General features: G+C 47.1%; 1 protein-coding gene across 1 annotated transcript in view; it reads left to right on the top strand.

Annotated features, from left to right (window-relative positions):
* Positions 1–22,291, top strand: part of EFR3A (EFR3 homolog A) — a 198,254-nt gene that overhangs the window by 126,389 nt on the left and 49,574 nt on the right. Inside the window, exons 13-15 of the mRNA XM_088449716.1 lie at positions 2,789–2,840; positions 3,456–3,628; positions 13,589–13,664. Of these exons, the coding sequence (XP_088305842.1) occupies positions 2,789–2,840; positions 3,456–3,628; positions 13,589–13,664 (301 nt within the window). The remainder of the gene's footprint in view (positions 1–2,788; positions 2,841–3,455; positions 3,629–13,588; positions 13,665–22,291) is intronic.

Genomic DNA, 22,291 nt, shown 5'->3' with positions numbered 1-22,291 from the left:
GTAAATTTGCTAAGATTCGAGTTTGGTGGAGATGACAATCTCGGGTGAGTTTAGGCATGTTACTCGGGAGAGAGTTCTCATTTTTCACTGAAAAACTCGGGTGAGATTGAAAACTCGAATCAACTCGCCATGGGGCAAACTCTGTACTTTCCATGAAAAGGATACAACTCAGGAATTTACCAAGAATCGAGGTTACACTCTCGGGTGAGATTGGAGCAAACTCGCAGAGAGATTGACGTTTCAAACGCTCCACCTCCTGAGCTGCCAGTTTTGCAGAAACATACACAGATAGTGTGATTTGTGTATGTTTCTGCATGTGTACTTAATTTAAAGTGTTTTTATTAAATAAAATGACGTAGGGTCCCACCCAAAAGCATAACCAGCCCCGGACTGCTCAGCCCGTCCTGGTTCCTAAAATTACGGGGAACTAAATGAGTATGGTTCCCCCGTAATTTATGAACCAGCACCTGGCTGCAGGACCAGTGCTGGTTTTAAGTATAGGGGGAAGCAAAATGCGTTGGGAGTTCCCCTATACTTAAATCCAGCACTGGACCAAAACTGACCGGGATGTAATGCCACAGCCATGAGACCCTATCACCGGGTCTCCAGGGCCAAAGCATTAACACCCCAAGCCGGGGATCTCAGGGGAGGTGGGGACCCCCCCAAGAAGGAGTGTCCCCTCTCCCAAAACCCCAGGCTTAGGCTGAAGCCCAGGGCTCTTCCCCGCACCCCTGGAGTGGTGGGTACGGAGGTAATAATGTCTTATAGAGTTCCAAACTATTGTAATATACAGTGGAACTACAGGTGCCAGCAGGCGGCCGGCACCCATACCCAAGCTGTAAATTAAATAGTTAAAAAAAGACAGTGCACACACACCGTATACAGTATAACTTTATTACATTCACCTACCTCACACACATACTTACCTGCTGCCAGATGTTCACGTCCCCTTGACCATGTAGATTCCACGGGTGTATATGAAAAAAAGATGCAATAGATACTTTGTGGCATTAGCTTTGGCATTAAAACTGTTAGGAGGGGAGTGGGTTCCGGGACTCCGTGCGTAGAAGGAGGTGTGCTGACATCACAGCACGACCTCCGACCTGCGCAGAGGATGTGCACCAGAGCATCTCACTGCATCAGAGACTGGAACATACAGTGGAGGTAGCATAAGTGCCACGGTACCACCATCGAGTACTGTAATAGGGCCACGGTTCCCACTGAAAGTATAGTATAGATGTGTGCCACCCTAAGATGCACACTACCTGCATTAGCCCCATGAACTCCTGGCTGGATCTGTTTGTGCCACTTGTATGTGCATAGCTGCATTAGCCCAGTGTTACCCTGCATCCTGCTATCTGCGGGTTAATAAACCAATAAACCTGGATATCTGTTGTGGGGACTGCCCCTCATCTCACACCGCTGGCACCTATGAACACCAGAGGTTCTGCCAATAAAAACACCTTTCCAAACAGTAAAAAGCCGGATTGTACACAATTTATTATTTTTTTTTAACGTGTTGGAAGGAAACTCCTGTGGACCACCGACCGCATCAGATGAGAAGACCCTTGTGTTTATTGTCGTCAGGATGGGGCGGTCTGCCCATTAGAACCCTCACAATTCAGGACTTCCTAACACAATTCTGTAGGACAGATGTGTCCTCATAAACCTATCTTTGCGCCCTATGGCAGCAGATGCATGGCACGACTTGTTTTACCGGTTTACCCAGGTTAGCGCCCGAGTCGCCCAAGATCGCTGCGTGCAAATCTAGCGCCAGTGTCCGTGATACTCGCGCATCATCCTTTTTTGCATTGTTGAGGCGAATTAGATGCATATTCAGTACACAAGTGTGTGGCGGGATGCTTAGTGCAACTTAGTGGGAAAGTCTGTGTCGCGCTAGTTGGGGGTATTTGGCGCAATTTCAGGATAGCTATACAAGGACACATCTGTGTAGGGTGTTATTGTCTGATCACCAGAAATAACTACTAAGGGGCCACATTGTTTGAAAGAGGGGACTCTTATACAAAGGTGCCCCCGGGCGTTTAGGTGCCAGATTTCTGTCATTGTATCACTGCAATAGAACTATGGGCCTGATTTAGACACGTTCACAAGCGCTGAGCGCTCGCAACCGTGTCGATGGTGGCCCACAGGGCATGCGCACGACGGAGCCGGCTCCGTCGTGCGCATGCGCAACACCCGGCTAGCGACGGGCAAGCTGTCGATGTTAAGTGACAGCTCGCCCCCTTTGGTGGGCGGGCCAGGGGGGGTGGCTGCCCAAACGGAGGTGTTCCCATGAGAACGCCTGCCGTTTGGGGGCGGCCACACTGACATCACGAGTGATGTCAGTGGAGAGATTCCGGCTCTGTTAGAGCCGAAATCTCTCTGGGGCTTGCGGCCACGAGACCCTACCACAAGGGTCTCGTCGCAAGCGCGATGGTCAAGACCATCATCATGGCCACTCGCTATAGCTGTGGGTGGTCACCCACAGCTATGCAAGCGGCCAGGAGGCCGCACAAAAAAAAAAAAAAACGCCCTGATTCAGAGCGTCCGGTTCTGAATCAGGGCCTATGTTCTTTTACACTCTATCCAATTAAACCACTTTAATGTTCACCAAAGAAATATGTTGTGTCTCATAAATAAATGGAATCCTTGTTTATGATGTTATCTATGTGTGTTTTCCGTATCTGCAGTTTTATGTGTTGCTAATAGAAGGGCTTTGCCTATGTGAACCATAGCTGTATAATAAGTGGTGTGTATATATTGCACTGTAATATTGTTTTTATTTCAGGGACCTGGGAACAAAGAGAATTCAGCTCATGTTGCTGAGATCCCTACTCATGGTAAGAAACACAATGTTCTGTTACTTTTCCCGTATTGTAGGTCCAGGTGTAGATGCTCACTGTATATTATATAGTGTAAACCACCACCCTAATGTCCTGACTATTGTTAGTTTAAAACTATTCCCCTTATTATGGCATTTATATACAATTCTGCCCAGATTATTCCCATTTTTATTGTACTTATTGTAAGTTTATTGTACTTGGTAATGACGAGAGAGAGGGGACAGTGGGACTGTTCTTATTACACATGTCACACAGTTTAATGCTTTTATTACATGTGGTTATTTGTGTACCTGTAACAAGCAAACACTGTGGGTGCTAAAAGCATTCCATAAGTCTCTCTGATTACCGGATCCTTCAAAGTAGGTATAAAATGTTACCACCAAATTAAGAAGTGATCCCATAAGTATTCGTTCCGCACCTTAAATCTCATTTAAATAACTTATATCCTAGTTTTGCATATGGGCACCTATCCGAATTACGTTCGGAACTGTCACCATCTATCCCTCCGAGAGAAGCGGATTGTAGTTCCGCAGAAAGACGCGCATGTAGTCAGAAAACTAAAATTTTGCACTTTCTTAAATGGACCTTAATGATTATGATTCTGACTCGCAGGTGACTTCGGGTTACAAAGCCAAGACGATCGCTGCGGCCCTTCCCTCGCCGTTTCTGGACCCCCTCCTATCTCCGTCTCTCATGGAGGATTGTGAGCTACGCCAATTAGTGCTTGAAATATTACACAATCTTATCGATCGCCATGACAACAGAGCTAAACTCCGAGGCATCAGGTACTCACTTGGCAAAGCCACTCTCGCTGCTCATTAAATTGTCTGTTACATGCAATTATTGCTTTCTTTTGAAAGATATACAGTATATAGGACTTTCCAAGTTGGTTAATGTTTGTATATTAGCCACTATATTAGGTACACATGCTCATTATTGAAATTATCTAATCAGCCAGTCATGCAACAGCAACTCAATGCATAAAAGCATGGATGCATGGTCAAGAGGTTCAGTTATTGTTGAGATCAAACACCCAAATGCATAACAAATGTGATTGTTGGTGCCAGTTGGGATAGTCTCAGTATTTCAGAAACTTCTGATCTCTTGGTACTTTCAGGCACAACGGTCTGTGGAGCTTACAGAGAATGGTGCGCAAAATGAAATAAAAAACGTTCAGTGAGCGGCAGTTCTGTGTGTGTAAATGCCTTGTTAATGAGAGAGGAGAATGGCTCATATAATCTTGTGCTCCGGTCTATAACAACAAGTAGCTCAAGTGTTACAGTTTCTGATCAGTAGCGGAGCCAGTTCAATAGGTTCTATTATGAAAACTGTTATTTTTGGGAACCTATTAGTACACGTTAATAAAGAGTAGATTTAGCCTATACGGTACATTACCAGTCTTGACAATTGCAATATTAGTGGTTTTTAAGATTTGCTTTAAACTTAATGTAGGAAACTCAGACGCTTTTTTAAATCTATTTATTTTTTAAACTATATTCTCCATTTGCAACTTTTGTCTGGGCTGGGGGACACTGGACCATGGGAGGTTGTAGGTGGGAAGGTGTGGAGTTGGCACTAATGACTGAAATCTATAACCCTCCCCCCCCCCTCCCCTCTGCAACCCCTGACTCCAGTGTAGTGCCTGTGGAAGGAAGGCACGGTTTTTTCTAGGGCTGCAGCCTTTTTTTAGCATAGGACTTTTTCTTTTTATTTGTAAACCTTTACTTTTATTTTTACTATAGGTGCTGTGCGCTGCTTATAGCTTATAGCAGCGCACAGCGGGAGTGTAAAGCGGCGGTGAGAGCTGCAGCTGAAGGGGGGATAGTAGCGCTGAGCGCTTCCCCCGGTCTACACACTCCGGTCCCTGTGAGACCGTCTGGGTCCAGGGATTGCGCGCTGCTCAACCTGGTAGGGTGCAAGCAGTTAGCGTGGTCCTGGATGGCGGGCACCATCTTGCCGGGCTTCCTGTCAACGGCTCCTGTGGGCAGAGTGCCAACTACAGACCACCCACGGTGAGCGCCGGTTAGTCCAAGTGCTTTCCCCACAGAGGGGAGTAGCATTTGAGGGAAGGAGCCGTGGGGCTTGCTTCAGTATAGTGGGGGGAGGAGCCATGGACTACTGGTTCCCCCCCCGCTCTCCAGCGGCAGAATGCAGGACTCCCGGAAGCTGCGTGGGCTGCTCACAGTCTTTTTAGTGGGACAAGCCAGACCAGCATGGAGGAAGGACAGAGAGCTCTCAAGCTCCTTTCCCTCTGGAGGGTGCAGCTAAGTAGTTTTCAGTTATTGCTGAATCTGTTTTGTGCCTGTTTGGGAGTGTTTGCATATTCATTGCCGCATGTTATATATTTAGTTATTATTTTTTCTGGGCTACCTGCTGCGGCACGGTAGCGCAGGAAGAGGGGGGCTCAACTGACGGACAAAAAATCCACAAAGGGCCAAACCCCCACTATGGCTATATTTTTTTACATGTGCCCAGTGTCAGGTTAAATTACCATGTGGACAACTAGATGCAGGGGCATTGTGTGTTGACTGTCAGCTGGGGCCCACTTGTGCGCAGCCAGGAGGGGGAGCCACTCCGGTTACAGAGGAACCTGCGTGGGATCAGGTTAAGAACCGTTCGCTCTCTGACTTGGTGATGTTGCTCCGCCTGAAAGAGGAACTAGCTCAAGAAGCGCCAGCCACTATTTTGCCTTTGCCGCCCACAGTAGCGGGGGTTGGTCCCCAGGGTCCTGATCCGACTTGGGTCCATACCATGGAGCACTCAGCTGCAGGGTTCGAGAAGGTATCCTCTTTTACGGAACGCTTTTTTGAGGATCCTAGGCTGCGCCTAAGCGTCCTCCTCCACCCAGGAGCCTGTGAGAGGGGTCAGGAGGAGGGGGAACTCCCAGTATAGGAGGTTCTGCCCGAAGAGGAAGGTTCAGAGTCCGCATCAAGTCAGGGTGTGGAGGACCTAATTATGGCGGTACGACAGTCCTTTGACTGCCTGGACCTTGATGCCTCTGCACCGGCAGAGGGGCCATTCAAGCGGAGGCGTAAGAGGGTCGTTTGTTTTCCGGCTTCTCAGGATCTCTCTGATCTCGTTGAAGAAGCCTGGAAGACCCCGGACAAGAAGTATGCTACTCCTAGAAAGTTTGCAGCCCTTTATCCTTTTCCACAGGAGCAGGTCGCTAAGTGGGAGCTGCCTCCGAGAGTGGATGCGGCTGAGGCTCGTTTAACCAAACACACGGCTCCACTGGTCTTAGAGGCAGCCTCCTTTATGGATCCGCTGGATAGAAAATTACAAGGATGCCTTAGGAGTATTTTTATGGGCGCAGGGGTTGTTAGTCGCCCATTGTTGTCATCTGCATGAGTCTCTCGAGCCATGGAGAAGTGGGCTGACAAATTAGTGGAATGCCTTTCCGATGTCTCATCCAGACTGTGTGTGTGAGATGGAGCGCAGATATCCTCTAGAGTCTCCGCTACGGCAGTCGCGGCGCGCAGAGCACTCTGGCTCTGTGCCTGGGAGGCGGACTCCGAATCTAAACGCGCTTTAGAATCTCTCCCTTTTGGCGAAAGCATCCTGTTCGACTCCAAGCTTGATACTATCATATCCCAGGCGACAGGTGGAAAGAGCAGTTTCCTGTCTGTGGTGCCCCAGAAGTAAGAGGGCTCACGATTCCGGGTCTTCCGTTCTTCCTTTCGAGGGGGGGGGGGACCAGTTAGAGGTCAAACGGCCTGAGGATGCTCTTTCCCCAGCAGATGTTCTGCGCCACGGATAGATTCTCCGGTACATTCAGGCGCCTGGGTGCTAGGGCACCCGAGAAGCCGAGTACTTGACAGAATCTCAGCCTATCCGGTCTCAGGGAAGGTGGTGGGGCCGTCTCCTCCTTTTCCGAGACTGGTGGGTAGCTTCGGGAGTGGATGCCTGGGTAAGGGGCGTTGTCTCCCGAGGTTATGTGATCAACCTAAGGGGGCCACCGCCGCAACGTTTCTTCGCCACGGCATTGGCCAGGGAGCCGGAGAAGAGACTGGCCTTAAACCAGGCTATCAGTTCCCTCTGTTCAGAGGGGGTTATAGCTCCAGTTCCACAGTCTCAACAAGAACAGGGTTTTTACTCCAACCTGTTCCTGGCCCGAAAGCCCAACGGCACTTATCGGACGATTTTAAATCTGCGAGCCTTGATTGCCTGCCTATGGGTGTATCGGTTCCGCGTGGAATCGCTCCGATCGGTGATCCAGGGTATGTCTGCAAATCAGTTTTTGGTGTCTCTCGACATCAGAGACGCTTATCTCCACATACCGATTTGGACGGGGCATACTCAGGTTCACAGCTCGGATAGCTCATTACCAGTTCCAGGCTTTGCCTTTTGGACTGGCTACAGCTCCGTGGGTCTTCACAAAGATCATGGCAGCAATGGCGAGTCTGCTGCATTCCGAGGGGATAACGATTGTGCCCTACTTGGACAATTTGCTAGTGAAGGCAGATTCGGCTGCCCAACTTTAGCTCCACCTGGGTCACACGGTTCAGGTGTTAAAGTATCGTGGGTGGATACAGAATCTTGAGAAGTCACCTCACGTGGTGCTAATGTCTGATGTTTCTAGGGGTGATCTTCTATACGGCACTGCAAAGAGTTTGTTTGCCCGAGCCCAAAGCCCCAGGCCCTCCAGGACTTTACTGGAAAGTGCTGTCTGCCCCTCGCCCATCCATCTGGCTGGGCATGAAGTTACTGGGTACGATGGTCTTTACCTTCGAGACCATCCAGTATGGCCGCTTCCATTCACAGATTCTCCAGTGGGAGATTCCCCGGAATTGGACGGGCCGCTCGGACGACCTCTCTTCTCAGTTGCTGGTTCTGTCAGACAGCACTCGTCAGTCGTTTCGCTGGTGGCTGGCTACCGATCACCTCCAGGGTCGGTTCCTGGTTACTCCCAACTGGATCATTGTCACCACAGACGCAATTCTCAGCGGTTGGGAGCGGTGACGGAGGACCTCTGTCTCCAGGGGACCTGGTCGTCATCAGAGATAGGGATTTTCAATAAATGTGCTGGAGCTCCAAGCTATTTATCTGGCCCTGTGCGGGGCCCAGGCCCTCCTGGCCGGCAGGCCAGTGAGGATCCAATCAGACAACGCCACGGCGGTGGTGTATGTAAACCACTAGGGCGGAACCAAAAGCGCGCTTGCCATGGCAGAGGCAAGTCTCATTCTCACTTGGACGGAGATGTTTGTTCCGGCAATTTCAGCTGTGTTCATACCGGGGGTAGAGAATTGGAAGGCAGACTACCTCAGCAGGACCACTTTCCTACGGGGGGAGTGGCCTCTTCCCTCCGGAGATTTTCCAGCAGTTGGTCCAGAAGTGGGGGCTGCCGGAGGTGGACCTGATGGCTTCTTGCCACAATTGCAAGGTCCCTCGATTTTGTGCGAGGTCCAGAGACCCTATGGCATTCGCAGTGGATGTCATGACAGTTCCCTGGAATTTCCGTCTGGCCTACATCTTTCCTCCAATTCCCATGTTACCAAGAGTGCTCAGTCGAGTCAGGGAGCAGCAGGTTTCAGTCATCCTAGTGGCTCCAAACTGGCCGCACCGGTCGTGGTCGCCACGGTTTTCAAGCTAGCCGTAGTACCAAGTTGGCATCTTCCGCTGCGACCAGATCTTCTTCTGCAGGGGCCATTCTGTCACGGGGACCTACCTCAGTTGGCCTTAACGGCCTGGTTGTTGAGACAAAGCTTTTAAAGGCTAAGGGGTTTCCCCCTTCAATCATCGGTACCATGCTCCGGGCGCGGAAGCAGGTTTCTGCGCAGGACTATCACAGGGTTGGAAAACTTCTATTATGTGGTGTGAGCGGCGTAGAGTGCATACTGCCCAGTTCCGCCTTCAAAGACTGCTGGCTTTTCTTCAGGGTGGTTTGGAGGCGGCTTACGGCTTCAATCTTTAAAGGTACAGATTTCGGCTCTTTCCATTTACTTTCAGCAGCGTCAGGCTCTCCTCCCAGAGGTGCAGACTTTTTTACAGGGGGTCTTGCGAATACAGCCTCCGTTTCAACCACCAGTAGCGCCATGGGATTTGCCCCTGGTTCTGTTGGCTCTTAAGCAGGCTCTGTTTGAACCTTTGGAATCTGTGGACCTTCGATTCGTAATGTGGAAAGTGGTTTTTCTGATGGCCATTGCCTCAGCTCGGCGGGTCTCTGAGTTGGGGGCCTTGGCCTGCAAACCACCTTTTCTTGTTTTCCATGACGATAGGGCTGTGCTCAGGATGGTTCCCTCTTTTCAACCGAAAGTGGTTTCACCTTTCCACTTAAACCAGGAGATTATTTTTCCTGTTTTCTCATCTTCAGAGTCCTCAGGGGACCAGGATGATCTATCACTGTTGGATGTTGTCCGGGCCCTACGCATTTATTTAGACAGAACTTCGATCTTGCTTAAGACGGACTCTCTGTTGGTTCTCTACGACGTCCACAAACTGGGCTGGCCAGCCACAAAGCAGACCTTTGCAAAATGGCTCAGCTAGGGCTTATTCAGAGGCGGGGCACCCGGCACCAGCTAGTGTGTTCGCTAATTCCACTAGGGCTGTGGCGGCCTCCTGGGCGGTGCGTCACGGGACCTCAGCTGAACAAGTTTGTCGCGCAGCTACCAGGTCCTCTGTCCACACCTTTGCGCAGTTCTACAGGTTTCATGTTTTTGCCTTCGGTGACGCCCATTTTGGACGTACAGTTCTTCGGTCAGGCAACCTGAGTGTTCCCTTCCCTGGAACACTCAGATTTTGATTTTGAATGTCCCATGGTCCAGTGTCGCCCAGCCCTGCCCAGCCCAGACGAAAGAGAAAAGAGGATTTTTGGTACTTATCGTTGAATCCTTTTCTCTGAGTCAGGCTGGGGGACACTGTGTTACCTCCCTCATGCTCAGTCGTTTTGAGTATGAGTTATGATTTGAGTCTTAATTTACCGTCAGTTTCGTTATTTTTCGGTGTGACAGTGTCACTGAATATTGCTTCTCCATACCAGGCACTTTTGAAGTTGTACTGGAGTCAGGGGTTGCAGAGGGGAGAAGTTATAGATTTAAGTAATTAGTGCCAACTCCACACCTTCCCACCTACAACCCCTCATGGTCCAGTGTCCCCCAACCTGACTCAGAGAAAAGTATTCAACGGTAAGTACCAAAAATCCTCTTTTATCAGTGTTGTCTGTAGAGCTCACAGTCTTTTAACTTTGTACAGAAAAGCTGCTCTGACCATATACAATCAAATTTAGTTCAATAATAAGGTGGAATAAGATGATTTGAACCGCAAACAAGGTAGATTCCCAAAGAACTTGTGGTTCCCTCCAAAGGGTGCAACTACGTCTGGTGTTATTTTTAGATTTCTGAATTGTTGGTTTGCTTCCATTACAGTAAAATAATTTGCAGTTTAGGCAAAAAAAATTCAAATATTTTGCTGCTTCAATTATCCCCAGATATCTCACGTTGCTGCTGAAAGCTTTTCTGATTCATTATTGACTTAATTAAGTATGTAATTGTATTTTTATTTAATAGGAAGATGCTTTGCCCTGCAAATATGTAGCTATGGAAAATATGGCTTATAATTATTTTGACAGTTTCATCCCTGAAGATTGAAAATGGAGCATAATTGCTAAGCAGGGCAGTAATTACGATGTCATATTTTATAGTAAGCTGGTTCCGTTTTTTTTTTTGTTTTTTTGTTTTTTTTTTAACACTGAACTTTGTGTTCCCTGGAGGGGTTTAGAATTGGCAGCCTGGTGCACAACATACATTTTTGATGAGTGCAAAGGGAAAATGGTATTCAATGACGGACTGTTGTATTGTCTGCAGTGTCATTTATCTGACCTTTGTAAATGTGAGTGGTTTGGTTTTATCAGTGTGCATTGAAATCCCTTATTGTACTGAAATATTTAGCATTTTAAGGAGATTTTCACAACAATCAATTTTTTTATATCGATCCGACCCTGTGAAAGGATACGTTTAGGTAAACTTGTAGACGTACAGATGTGTCCACACACATCTATCCTCCATGCGCTACAAGTCACGTTACACGTAATACGTCAGCACCGAGCATCTTTTCCTGCGACTTTTTACCTTAAAATGCGTCTTATTCGCAAAGCGATTCGAATAGGACCCCCAAGCAGCTTGTGATGATTAAAATGATTTGCTGCACGCCTATATTCTGTGTGCGACTGCCGTGTAGCATTTGCGTGTGGCTAAAGCTCCGTGTGATTCTGAGTCATGCTTACGGGAAGGGAAAGCTTGTTTCTGCCGGGTCATTTGCACCCAGCATGTTGGATTTCACCTATGCTTCGGCGTCTGGACGTCAGGGTATTGTCCCAATATATCGCAGATATATGGGGGCCTATACAGTACAACCTCCTATTGCCCACCTGTGTTAGCACAAAAGGCCCCCATATATCTGCGATGTATTGGGCCATTTCCTCGATGTCCAGACACCGGAGAATAGGTGAAATCCAACATGTTTGATTTCCCTGATTTGCCAATCCCAACTTAAATATGTCTCACCCCATACAAAAACAAAAGTGTTAAGCTGCCCACACACACATAGCGATCTGCACACGATGAGCCGATGTGTACGATTGCCCTTGAAACTCTCCCCGGCAGCTCTGCACACGATCTGCACACGATTTGGTGTCCAATCTTCATACGATCTCTCCTGCATCCAGACTTTCACAGTGCATCGTGTCCTAGATTGTCAGATCTGCCCTACTGCACGGCAGATCTGACGATGCGATGTGCGACCAGCGGGGACGCGCATCGCATCGTGATCATGAGTGGGGATCCACGATTTACTCTCAATTTGGCCATATTTTACACAATCAGTCGTTCCAATGTGTCGGAATCGGCCAGATCGGGTAAAATATTGCTGTGTGTGTGGCCAGCATAAGATTTTAGGAAGGCTGATTTTGCAGGGATGGGAAGATGTGTAAGTGAATCTTTGGCAGAGTGGAAGAATTTGAAAGGAGTGCAGGAGAGGTGGGAAAATTTAAAAAGTGCAATATTAAAGGCAACAGACCTTTTGAATGAAAAGGCTTAGGAAACCACAAGGAAAAGGAAGCCAGTGTGGTTTGGGAAAGAGGTATCAAGTATTGTGAAAGCAAAAAAGATGGCCTTTAGGAAATACAAGCAGACGCAAAATAATGAAGACAAAGAGGAGTTCTGTAAAACAGAAGAAGGCTAAGAAAGTAATCAGATGTGCAAAGGCAAAAGCTGAGGAGAAAATGGCCCAGTCAGTGGGTAAAGGGGGCAAAAAAAAAGTTTTTAAGTACATAAGCGAAAGGAGAAAAACAAAAGGTGAAATAAAAAGGCTAAAGACAGAAAGAGAGAGTCTTGTTGAGGGAGACAATGTAATAACTGATCATCTTAATAATTATTTTTGTTCAGTATTCACTACTGAGAGAGAGGGAAAGGGGCCACAGTTAAGTTGCAGGTGTAATCAGAAAAATGAGGTAGGAACAAGCACATTTACAGAGGAGAAGGTCCTAACAGAACTCTCAAAACTGAAAGTGGATAAATCAATGGGGCCTGATGGGATACATCCAAGGATACTAAAAGAGCTTATAGGGGTGCTGGTAACACCATTAACAGAATTATTCAACCAGTCACTAGCTACTGGAGTAATTCCAGAAGACTGGAAAAGCGCAAATGTTGGCCCACTGCACAAAAGTGGAAGCAAGGAAGAGGCAAGCAACTACCGACCAGTGAGCCTTATATCAGTAGTAGGGAAATTGATGGAAACACTCTTAAAAGAAAGAGTCATAGATCATCCAAATCCAACAATTTGCAGGATCCCAAACAGCATGGATTTACTGGGGGGAGATCATGTCAAACAAATCTTATTGACTTTTTTGACTTAGTGACTAAGGAAATGGATAAATAGGGGGCCATAGTTATAGCTTATCTAGACTTTAGTAAGGCTTTTGACACTGTTCCACATGCAGACTGTTAAATAATAAATTGGAAAGCATGGGATTGGATACAAAGATAGTTGAATGGATAAGATCATGGCTGCAGGATAGGAAACAGAGAGTTGTAGTAAACGGAGTGCAGTCTCAAGAGGGAAATGTTACCAGGAAAGACTAATAGATCTTAATATGTATAGTTTGGAGCAGAGAAGGGATAGGGGGGGACATGATAGAAACGTTCAGATATATAAAGAGTTTTAATAAGGTAAAGGAAGGAGACATTCTTCAAAGAAAGATAAGTATTAAAACAAGAGGACATGTTCTGTACCTGGAGGGTGGTAGGTGCAGGGGAAATTTGAGGAAAAATTGCTTCACAGAAAGGGTAGTGGACAAGTGGAATAGCCTCCCATCAGTGGTGGTAGAGACTAAGACAGTAGAGCAATATAAACATGCATGTGATAGACATAAGGATTTCCTTCAGAAGAAGTAAGGATCAATAAGGGTTGAGGTAACAATATGTTTAAAAATGGGGCACACTATATGGGCCAAGTGGTACTTATCTGCCGTCAAATTCTGTGTTTTTGTGTTTTATGATCGGGATCAGCAAATCAGTGAATTTTTAACATGAACAATTTCACAGATTCCCTGACAGTTGGGTGATCATCGATGGCCGCCGATCGGCATTTCCATTCGGCAGATCGGGGAATCGGTGAAACGCCCGTCGGATGTATGGGGCCCTTTGCTATACCCTTAGATTGCTGTTGCAGAAGATGCAAAACAGATAATAAATTCTACAAATTTGTTCTATGTTCTTGTTTTAATTAACTAAACTGTTTTCCCCCTTCAGAATCATTCCTGATGTAGCAGACCTTAAAATTAAACGTGAGAAAATCAGTAAACAAGATGTGAGCTTCATGAAAAAGGTGAGTTGTGACCGCTCTTCACTGTAGACGTGTGCCAGGGACATTTGGTGAAAGTACCACAGCTTTATCAAAGAACTTATCCGAAAATGTATAATCTACTGTAACCTTGGTTGGAGTTTAGTATGTAAACATTAAGTCCCCCATTGATCAACGATGGTAAACACCAGCGCAATTTTTCGTTTAGTATCACTGTGATACAAACGAAAAATGTACTGGTATTTACCAATACTAACCCCTCCAGCGAGGTCCCACAAAGTCGTCCTGGTTTGCTGAGCTGTGGGCTGCTTGCCAGCAATGGGGACCGCAATGCTCTTGCCATCTTAGATTACCGCTGTTTGTTAAATCCAGAAAGGGTAGCATAACCCCTTTAGCGAGCGCTAAAGGGGTTATGCTTCGTTGATAAATTATGGGCCTAAATCAGATGTTTACTTTTGATGTGCCCTTGCCTTGATCCGGCAGGTCTGTATAATCCCAAAATGTAAAAAAAAAAAAGCTAGTACAGTATTATTTTTTTGGCACGGAAACCGCCTCCTTATCTGCAGTTTCAATTTAAGGGGTTGCATTTTTTTATAACTGTAAATTTTCCATCTTGAAGCGCTACCTTTATTTTGCCATGAAAACTCTTGTGGTAGTTGGCTAGCGATAACATTGTAGCAGTAGTTTGGGATTTTTTTAGAATATAAAAGCGAATATCTTGTTGCTATTGGTGACATCAACTTTTTCTTGGTACAGGAATTCTCTGAGGGTAAATTTAAAGGATTACTCCTATATAGTGGGTCTCTGGGATCTGCACACCGTGGCTCCAGCGTTACTGTACTGTAGCGCTCCACGCACAGCCCGTAAGGGGGTGACTATGCGGACTAGTAGGAAACTGCAAGCTGGAGATATGTGTGGTTACAGCCCCATGTAGCAGGAATGTTCCCTTGGTTAATCCTCCAAGCCAGTCAGATAAACCGAGACGCGGAGGAGTCCCAGATTTTTTTTTTTTTATCAGAGAGCAGTTCCTGGGACTCCAAGGCAAAGACATAGCTCCGTTATAAGGGTTAGCTTGGAGTTCTCATATAATGGATTTAAACCCATTACTGTAGCAGATGTACCTGGTTTCACTTAGGTAGATTCACTTAGGTAGACCTTAGAAATTTACTGTTTCCATTTCCATCTCTCCACTCCAGTTATACATTAATCCTTCACCTCTATAGTAATGCATCACTGCTATAGTAAGACATTACCCTCCCTCACCTGTGTACACATTCCATTCCCTCACCTCTGTAGTAGCGCATTACCTTCGCTCACCTCTGTAGTAACACATTACCCTCACTCACCTCTGTAGTAACCCATTTCCTTCCCTCGCCTGTGTTGTAACTTGAAACACATTCCCTTCCCCGTAGTAACACATTTGACATTCCCCTCACAGACATTTCAGCTTTGACCCTTAAGAAACATTGAACACTTCCTGCCAGTACAATTCACTGTACAACATGTTTTATTTCCAAAATGAACCACTCTTGACAGTATCAGTAGTCATTTATGTTCAACTGTATTAAGCAGCCTATTCTGAATTTTTAACTGTTTCATTCATTTGTGTCTCCTATTCTGTATCTGTTTCACCCTACATTATCTCCACATAGAACTATTTTGTCACAACAGGCGCTATTTTATAAGATAGATATACAACTTGGCGTATGTACATTATGGCGCGATAGTAACTACCGTGGGTGCAAGGAGTACGGCTGCTATGGTGCCTGAGCTGCCTCTGTGGCCCGCCCCTCCCCCTGCACCCAGTCATGCACACGAGATGAGCCAGCCCACTCAGTTCTGTCGAGGGTCAGCGAATTCCGATTGGCTTGCGACCGGTGCCAGATTCATATTGCACCAGCGCTGTCTGTCCACGTCTGCTACTGCCTGCCGGTGCGCCAGCTGTAATTAGTGACTGCCTGGCACCAAATCCGTACCTGCTGGGCTACTCATGGCACACAGGGGGAGGCGAGAGGCTGATGGAGGGACATGGTTAGGTGAGTTGCTAGGGGGGGGCATAATGTGTAAGGGGCATTACTGTATGGCATAATGTTATAAGGGGCATTACTGTGTGGCATAATGTGTAAGGGGCATTACTGTGTGGCATATTGTTTTAAGGGGCATTACTGTGTGGAATAATGTATAATATGGGGCACTGCTACTAAGTGGTTTAATCTGTAAATGGCATTACTGTGTGGTATAATGTGTACGAGGCATTACTTTGTAACACCAAAGTGTAAGGGGCATTACTGGGTGGCATAATGTGTATAAGGCGGGGTGGGCAATAAGCGGCCCTCTAGCTTTTGTTGAACTACACATCCCAGCATGCCTTGCAACAGTTTTAGCATGACCAAATAGCAAAACGGGAGTAAGGCGTGCTGAGATGTGTAGTTCTACAACAGGTACTACTGTGTGGCATAACATGAATGGGCTCTGTGTAGGGGCAAATGTTTTTTTTTACCTCTGTTGGGAGCTTGCAAGAGTTATAAAGTTTTCTCAGCCTGTGAGATTAAAAGAATACATTTGTAGCTTTCACACAGGTTTTTGGAAGACTATTAATTTCCACTGCAGCCAGCCCTGGAACTTGTGTACTACTTTTTAGGGATTGTGTGACAGTGTGTGGCCCTGATGAAGTTCAATCATAGGCACAAACCTAATCCTGGTCAAACTACACTACCATTCCAAATTTGGTGGAGCTAGCTTCAAAACTCTGGTAGTGCATAAAGGACACACAGACACACGGTTTCTCCCTTATTGGATGGATGGATCGATATTTTTTTTTCTTTGTTATTTATTTATCTTAGTGCCTTTACCATCTAAACCTATTATAGGTGTCCAGACAGTACCTGGGGAATCATTTTGTATTTCACATTAGTGTACTGAAGATTACATTTTTGCTGTTAAGGCTACATACCCACTTGCATTTCATTTGCGTTTACAGTAGATGGCTGTCTCACCATATGGCAAAAGTCTTTAACATGCGCCCTTTAATTGCATTTTTTTTTTACTTGTGTTCTAGCTGTTATTGGAGGTCATTTACTATAGGTGAATTCACTTAGCACAAAGCTCCCAAATGCGAGCAGTAGTAATAGAGCCATAGAAAGCAAAGGTTTTCATTATCAGACCTGTTTGCATGCAATAATCCTAGTGTTAGCCGCACTAATGCAACACACAAAATTGACGACAGTGGGTACTGTATAAGCAGAATGATTCAACAATGGCACTTGTTCTGGTCACTGCAGATTGTGGTTCCCCAGCAGAAATCCAGCTGCCCTTTACATAGTAAATAAAAGTAGATATAAGGACTTAACATTTATGATAACGGCAAGATAAATAAATCTGTAATTGAGGTAGCTTATGTCTTAAGGCCATTTGACGGATGTATTTCCTTGACTGTTAATTGAAGAAAAGCATCTTTGCAGTCTCTGACAGTCATTGAAGGCTAAATGTCATTAGATTGTCCTTTTCACTTGGCTCGATGTGAAATTTGCCGGAGAGCTGAACTCCACAGGAAGAACCTCACATCTGTTACTCTGTCCATCATCAGCAAATTAGTGTCACTCTGAGTGCAGATCATCCCTGCTGACAGAGCTCGGGTTTTGTGCTTTGCAAAACATATTCCTATGACCCGTATTGATCTATCCCTTTCTTCCTGGATATACCAGAAAGTGATTGCACAGCTTCTGTACGTGGAACTATCTTTCTGATAATGGATTGATGATTAAAATGCCCTTTGGCTAGAAGGCCTAACGAAAAAAACAGCAGTATGACTTCAGAAACCGTCAGAAATCTTTCCCCTAGTTTAATACATCAAAAGGGTGTGTCCACCTACCTACCTATGTGTGATTTCAGTTTCCTGCCATGTGGTTTACTCGCCCCGCCTACCTGCCTGTGCTCCTTCATGTTCCTACCAAACCCTGCCCACATGTCCGTGCTTCTTCATGTTCCTGCCAACCTGCCTGAGCTCCTTGTTCCTGCCAAAACCCTGCCCACCTGCCTGTGCTCCTTCATGTTCCTGCCCACCTGCCTGTGCTCCTTCATGTTCCTGCCATGCCCCGCCCACCTGCCTGTGCTCCTTCATGTTCCAGCCACACCCCGCCCACCTGCCTGTGCTCCTTCATGTTCCTACCAAACTCTGCCCACCTGCCTGTGCTCCTTCATGTTCCAGCCACACCCCGCCCACTTGCCTTTGCACCTTCATGTTCCTGCCCTGCCCACCTGCCTGTGCTCCTTCATGTTCCTGCCATGCCCCGCCCACCTGCCTGTGCTTCTTCATGTTCCTACCAAAACCTGCCCACCTGTCTGTGCTTCTTCATGTTCCTGCCCCACCCACCTGCCTGTGCTCCTTCATGTTCCTGCCAAACCCTGCCCACCTGCCTGTGCTCCTTCATGTTCCTGCCAAAACCCTGCCCACCTGCCTGTGCTCCTTCATGTTCCTACCATGCCCCTCTCACCTGCCTGTGCTCCTTCATGTTCCTGCCCCACCACACCCACCTGCCTGTGCTCCTTCATGTTCCTGCCCACCTGCCTGTGCTCCTTCATGTTCCTGCCAAAACCCTGCCACCTGCCTGTGCTACTTCATGTTGCTGCCAAAACCCTGCCCACCTTCCTGTGCTCCTTCATGTTCCTGCCCACTGGCCTGTGCTCCTTCATGTTCGTGCCCGCCCACCTGCCTGTGCTCCAGGGTCAGAACTATGGGAGACAATGGAGGCGTCTGCTGCCGGACTCCAGCTCTGAAGGGACACCTCCTCCATTGTCCACAACATTCATCGCACTTATGGCTGTAACTACTGTATGTACCCGGAGTGTACCGTCACGGCCGCCCAATACATGGCACCCCTCCCTAGCACCTGAGAAGCCACCATACACTAGTGGAGAGCTCCATGTCAAACCGCCACCACCTACCTGTGCCCTCCTCTCTGGTTCCTGCTATATGGTTTTACACACCACCTACCTAAATCTGCTCCTTTAGGTTCCTGACATGTTGTTTTATAAACCCCGTACCCACCTACCTGTGCTTTTTCAGGTTCCGAGTGTGTATCTTTACCCCTGTGCGCACATGTACCTGAGCCATCCAGTTTTGAGCTCCCTGTTACCTCCCAGTGCTTACTGACACATTGTTCAATACACCCTCTCTTATCTTGCTTGGTCATTTAAATATTCTCATCCGGCAAATTCAAATCTTGTTTTTATACCTCAGTACAAAATAACGGGACTCTGCTGACACAGCAGTCCTGGTGGTGCAGAAGTCTACGTCCTAGCTCAGGGATGGGGAATCTTTTTTTTTTTTCTGCCGAGGGCCATTTTGATATATATAACATAATTTGCGGGCCCAGTGCTGGCCACGCCCCCTGCGTCACACAGGGGTGGGGCCCACAATCGCCGGTGATTACAGCAATGCCCGGAGCATCCTCAGGATGCTCCGGGGAGCTGTAAGGGGAGCGGTGTGACCGTCTGAAGCGTCCTAAGGACACTCCATGTGGCACTGCTGCATAGATTCTGGCTGCAGGCTTCCATTCTAGGCACCCTGCTATCCAGATGAGGCTAGCAGAAAAAAGCTCAGAGGGCCAGACTAAATGATTCCCGGGGGCCTTATACGGGCCCTGGGCCTGAGGTTTCCCATCCATGTCCTAGCTGCATAGACTGATTCATTTGTGCAAAAGTGGGATCTTGAAGTTACGATATGACATCTGCACAGCATGTTTTGCAATACCCCTGTCTGTCTTGCCTGTCTCGTCTTTCTTTTGTCTACTGGTGTCCTCTCTCCTCTCCCTGCCTGTTAGAGATGGCCATGTTAGCTTGCCTACAGATCTCCAACGCAACCCCATGTACCCCATACAGCTCTGCTCCCGGCGTTTTCCTGCTTCATTCACAATCGCAGTTGCCTGTACGGAATTAAGATGTTGTACATTTTGGACCAGGTGGAAGAAGTCATAGTAATTTAGGGGTTTCTGTGACAGGATGAACTTGTTTTGGGTTTTGCTTCAACATCAGCCACTCGCCAAAGCCCCCAATCACCGGCTGTAAGGGTTGTCTGCATGGCAATGTGCTGACTCCAACTTTCAGAAGCTTCACCAGCATCTGGAGCCACTAATTTCTAGGCTGTCTGTGTAACTTGGTTCCTAATGACCATTTACTTTAGATCAGGACAGCTGGGTGGCATGAGACTGTGCCCAACTCAGGACAGCGTCTTAGCTTTTGGTGTCCCACAAAAACAGCGGGATATTTTGTAGTTGCGAAGTTTATTTGCTCAGGTATAACTTACACACACACCAACACTAGTATAGTGTAGATGTGTTATACACTATTGGGGTGTAGATGTTATACACTCTTGGGCGTGCCAACCCAGTTGGGCACATTATTGTATAGATTGTGGTAGGGAGCATGGGGGAGACACTACAGTACCAATCCAATCAACAAGACTAGGCAACAAACTCCTGGTTTTGCTTTACATTGTCACTGAAAAGAAAAATCATTCCCAACAACTAAGACTTTTGCATATAATGTAACAATGTGTAGTGGGCCCGACATCTTCAGCGACGATGTGCCCTACATATCATCTAGCGTGTACCTAGCATTAGTCTGGCCTCAGACACACTCAGTTTGTCCTTAATTTATGAAACTGATCCCATATGTGGAAATACAAATTAATTTCAATATTATTATTTACTGAGGAAACAAAAAAAGTGCATTATTAACTTTATTTTATTCATACTTTAAAAAAATAATTATATATATATAATACTATTCTGCATCCTGAATGTCATTCCCATGCCCTAATATCCATTACTCATAAGTTGCCCGTTACACCAGGATTTGATTAAAGTTTGGATTTCAGGATTCCATTATGCAGTACATCTCTTTCCTGTTATTGAATTTAAATGTCAACTCTCATAGTCATTCTAATAATATATTTTTATTTTATTCTTAAAATGTTGGTGCTCATTTTATTGTGTAAAATATACTTTTTACTACCATGTAAAATAAGTTTAATTGACTATGTGGCTATGATATGACACCGGCTTAGTGGCTTTGGGTTTGTGTACAGCCCGGCTGTCTAACATTTACTACACTTGCATTTACTTGATGATTTATTTATTTAGATTTTTAATACTAGTAAATAGACCCGGGTCACTTCAGCCGCCCCTGCCCACCACTACATTACACGTACCCTCTTTTCCTGGTACTCTTCCCCGGGTGGTCTGATCCATTGTTGCAGTGGTGAGTCTGCGTTGCCCAGCCCAGCTCCACTTCACATGTCGAAAAAAGGGGCAGACCTTAGCCGATTTGTATATAGTTTTTTTGGCGCAAACGCTGTGCAGATTAAGTGTGACGAGCAAACGTGATGCTGAATAGATATGTCTATTAATGGCTGCTAAATGGATGAAGCAGTTAAATTCACAGAGGCCTGGGGCCAACATCTCCTTGCTTTGCTTCACAGCTAGTGCAGAGCTATTCCTCAAACCGGGAAAGTGCAATAACAACAGATCTTAGTTCTCTTGACGTGCAGGCAGGATCCATTGCAGTGGTTTCAGGGATTGAGAAGCGAAAGGCTGAAGTTAGTGACTTACTGAGTTGTGGGACAGGAGCAGTGAAGTTTTTACTTTGTCAGTGGCAAGGGCGTATCTACCCATTAGCCACCCTGGCGCTCGCCAGGGGCGCCGGCCAAAGTGGGGTCGTCGTCCGGCATTGCCACCAGCAGCCAATGGGTGGACTACCCCGCTAGTCCCCCGGGCCCTAAGTGTAGGGCAGACCGCAGTGAGAACAGTCTGCCCTACACAGTTTCCATACACACAGCCGCCGGCGGCGGCGGCTGTCTTTTTGTTGTAGCAGTCAGCCAATGAGAGCCAAGACAGACTCTCATTGGCTGCTGCGTCCACGGAGGGAGCCGGCTGGGGCTCACTCATGAGCTCTGCCTTCTGACTCCCCCCTCCACCCCCGCATGACGTCTCTCCCATCCCATAGTGCAGAGCGAGAGCAGGCCCGGAGGAGTGGACAGCGGCGGTCGACGGCAGGAGCGGGGATCAGGTAAGTTGCTTTTTTTTTCTGGCACAGCACAGTGGGGGAGTGTGGCTACTAGGGGGCACTGTATAGGGGGGCCACTACTTGGGGCATGTTATGGGGGGGGTGGCCGCTACTGGAGGCACTGTATAGGGGGTCTACTACTGGGGGCACTGTATAGGGGGGACTACTACTGGGGGCACTGTATAGGGGGACTACTACTGGGGGCACTGCATAGGGTGGACTACTACTGGGGGCAATGTATAGGGGGGACTACTAGTGGGAGCACTGCATAGGGTGGACTACTAGTGGGGGCACTGCATAGGGTGGACTACTACTGGGGGCTCTGTATAGGGGGACTACTACTGGGGGCAATGCATAAGGGGGACTACTACTGGGGGCACTGCATAGAGTGGACTACTACTGGGGACACTGCATAGGGGCGACTACTACTGGGGGGCACTTCCTGAAATTATGGGGGGAGGGGGGCACCAGTCCATTACCTTGCCAGGGGCGATCGGATCCCTGGATGCACCCCTGGTCAGTGGATAAGGAACTAGGGAAGGGTGAGGATTGTGTTAGAACAGACTTGTGCCTGTGCATGTCTGTCC

This window comes from Taudactylus pleione, unplaced genomic scaffold (assembly GCF_031769625.1).
Source record: "Taudactylus pleione unplaced genomic scaffold, aTauple2 ptg000493l, whole genome shotgun sequence".
Lineage (NCBI taxonomy): Eukaryota > Metazoa > Chordata > Amphibia > Anura > Myobatrachidae > Taudactylus > Taudactylus pleione.
The sequence above is the reverse complement of the archived record's forward strand: the minus strand, read 5'-3'. Positions and strand labels throughout refer to the sequence as shown.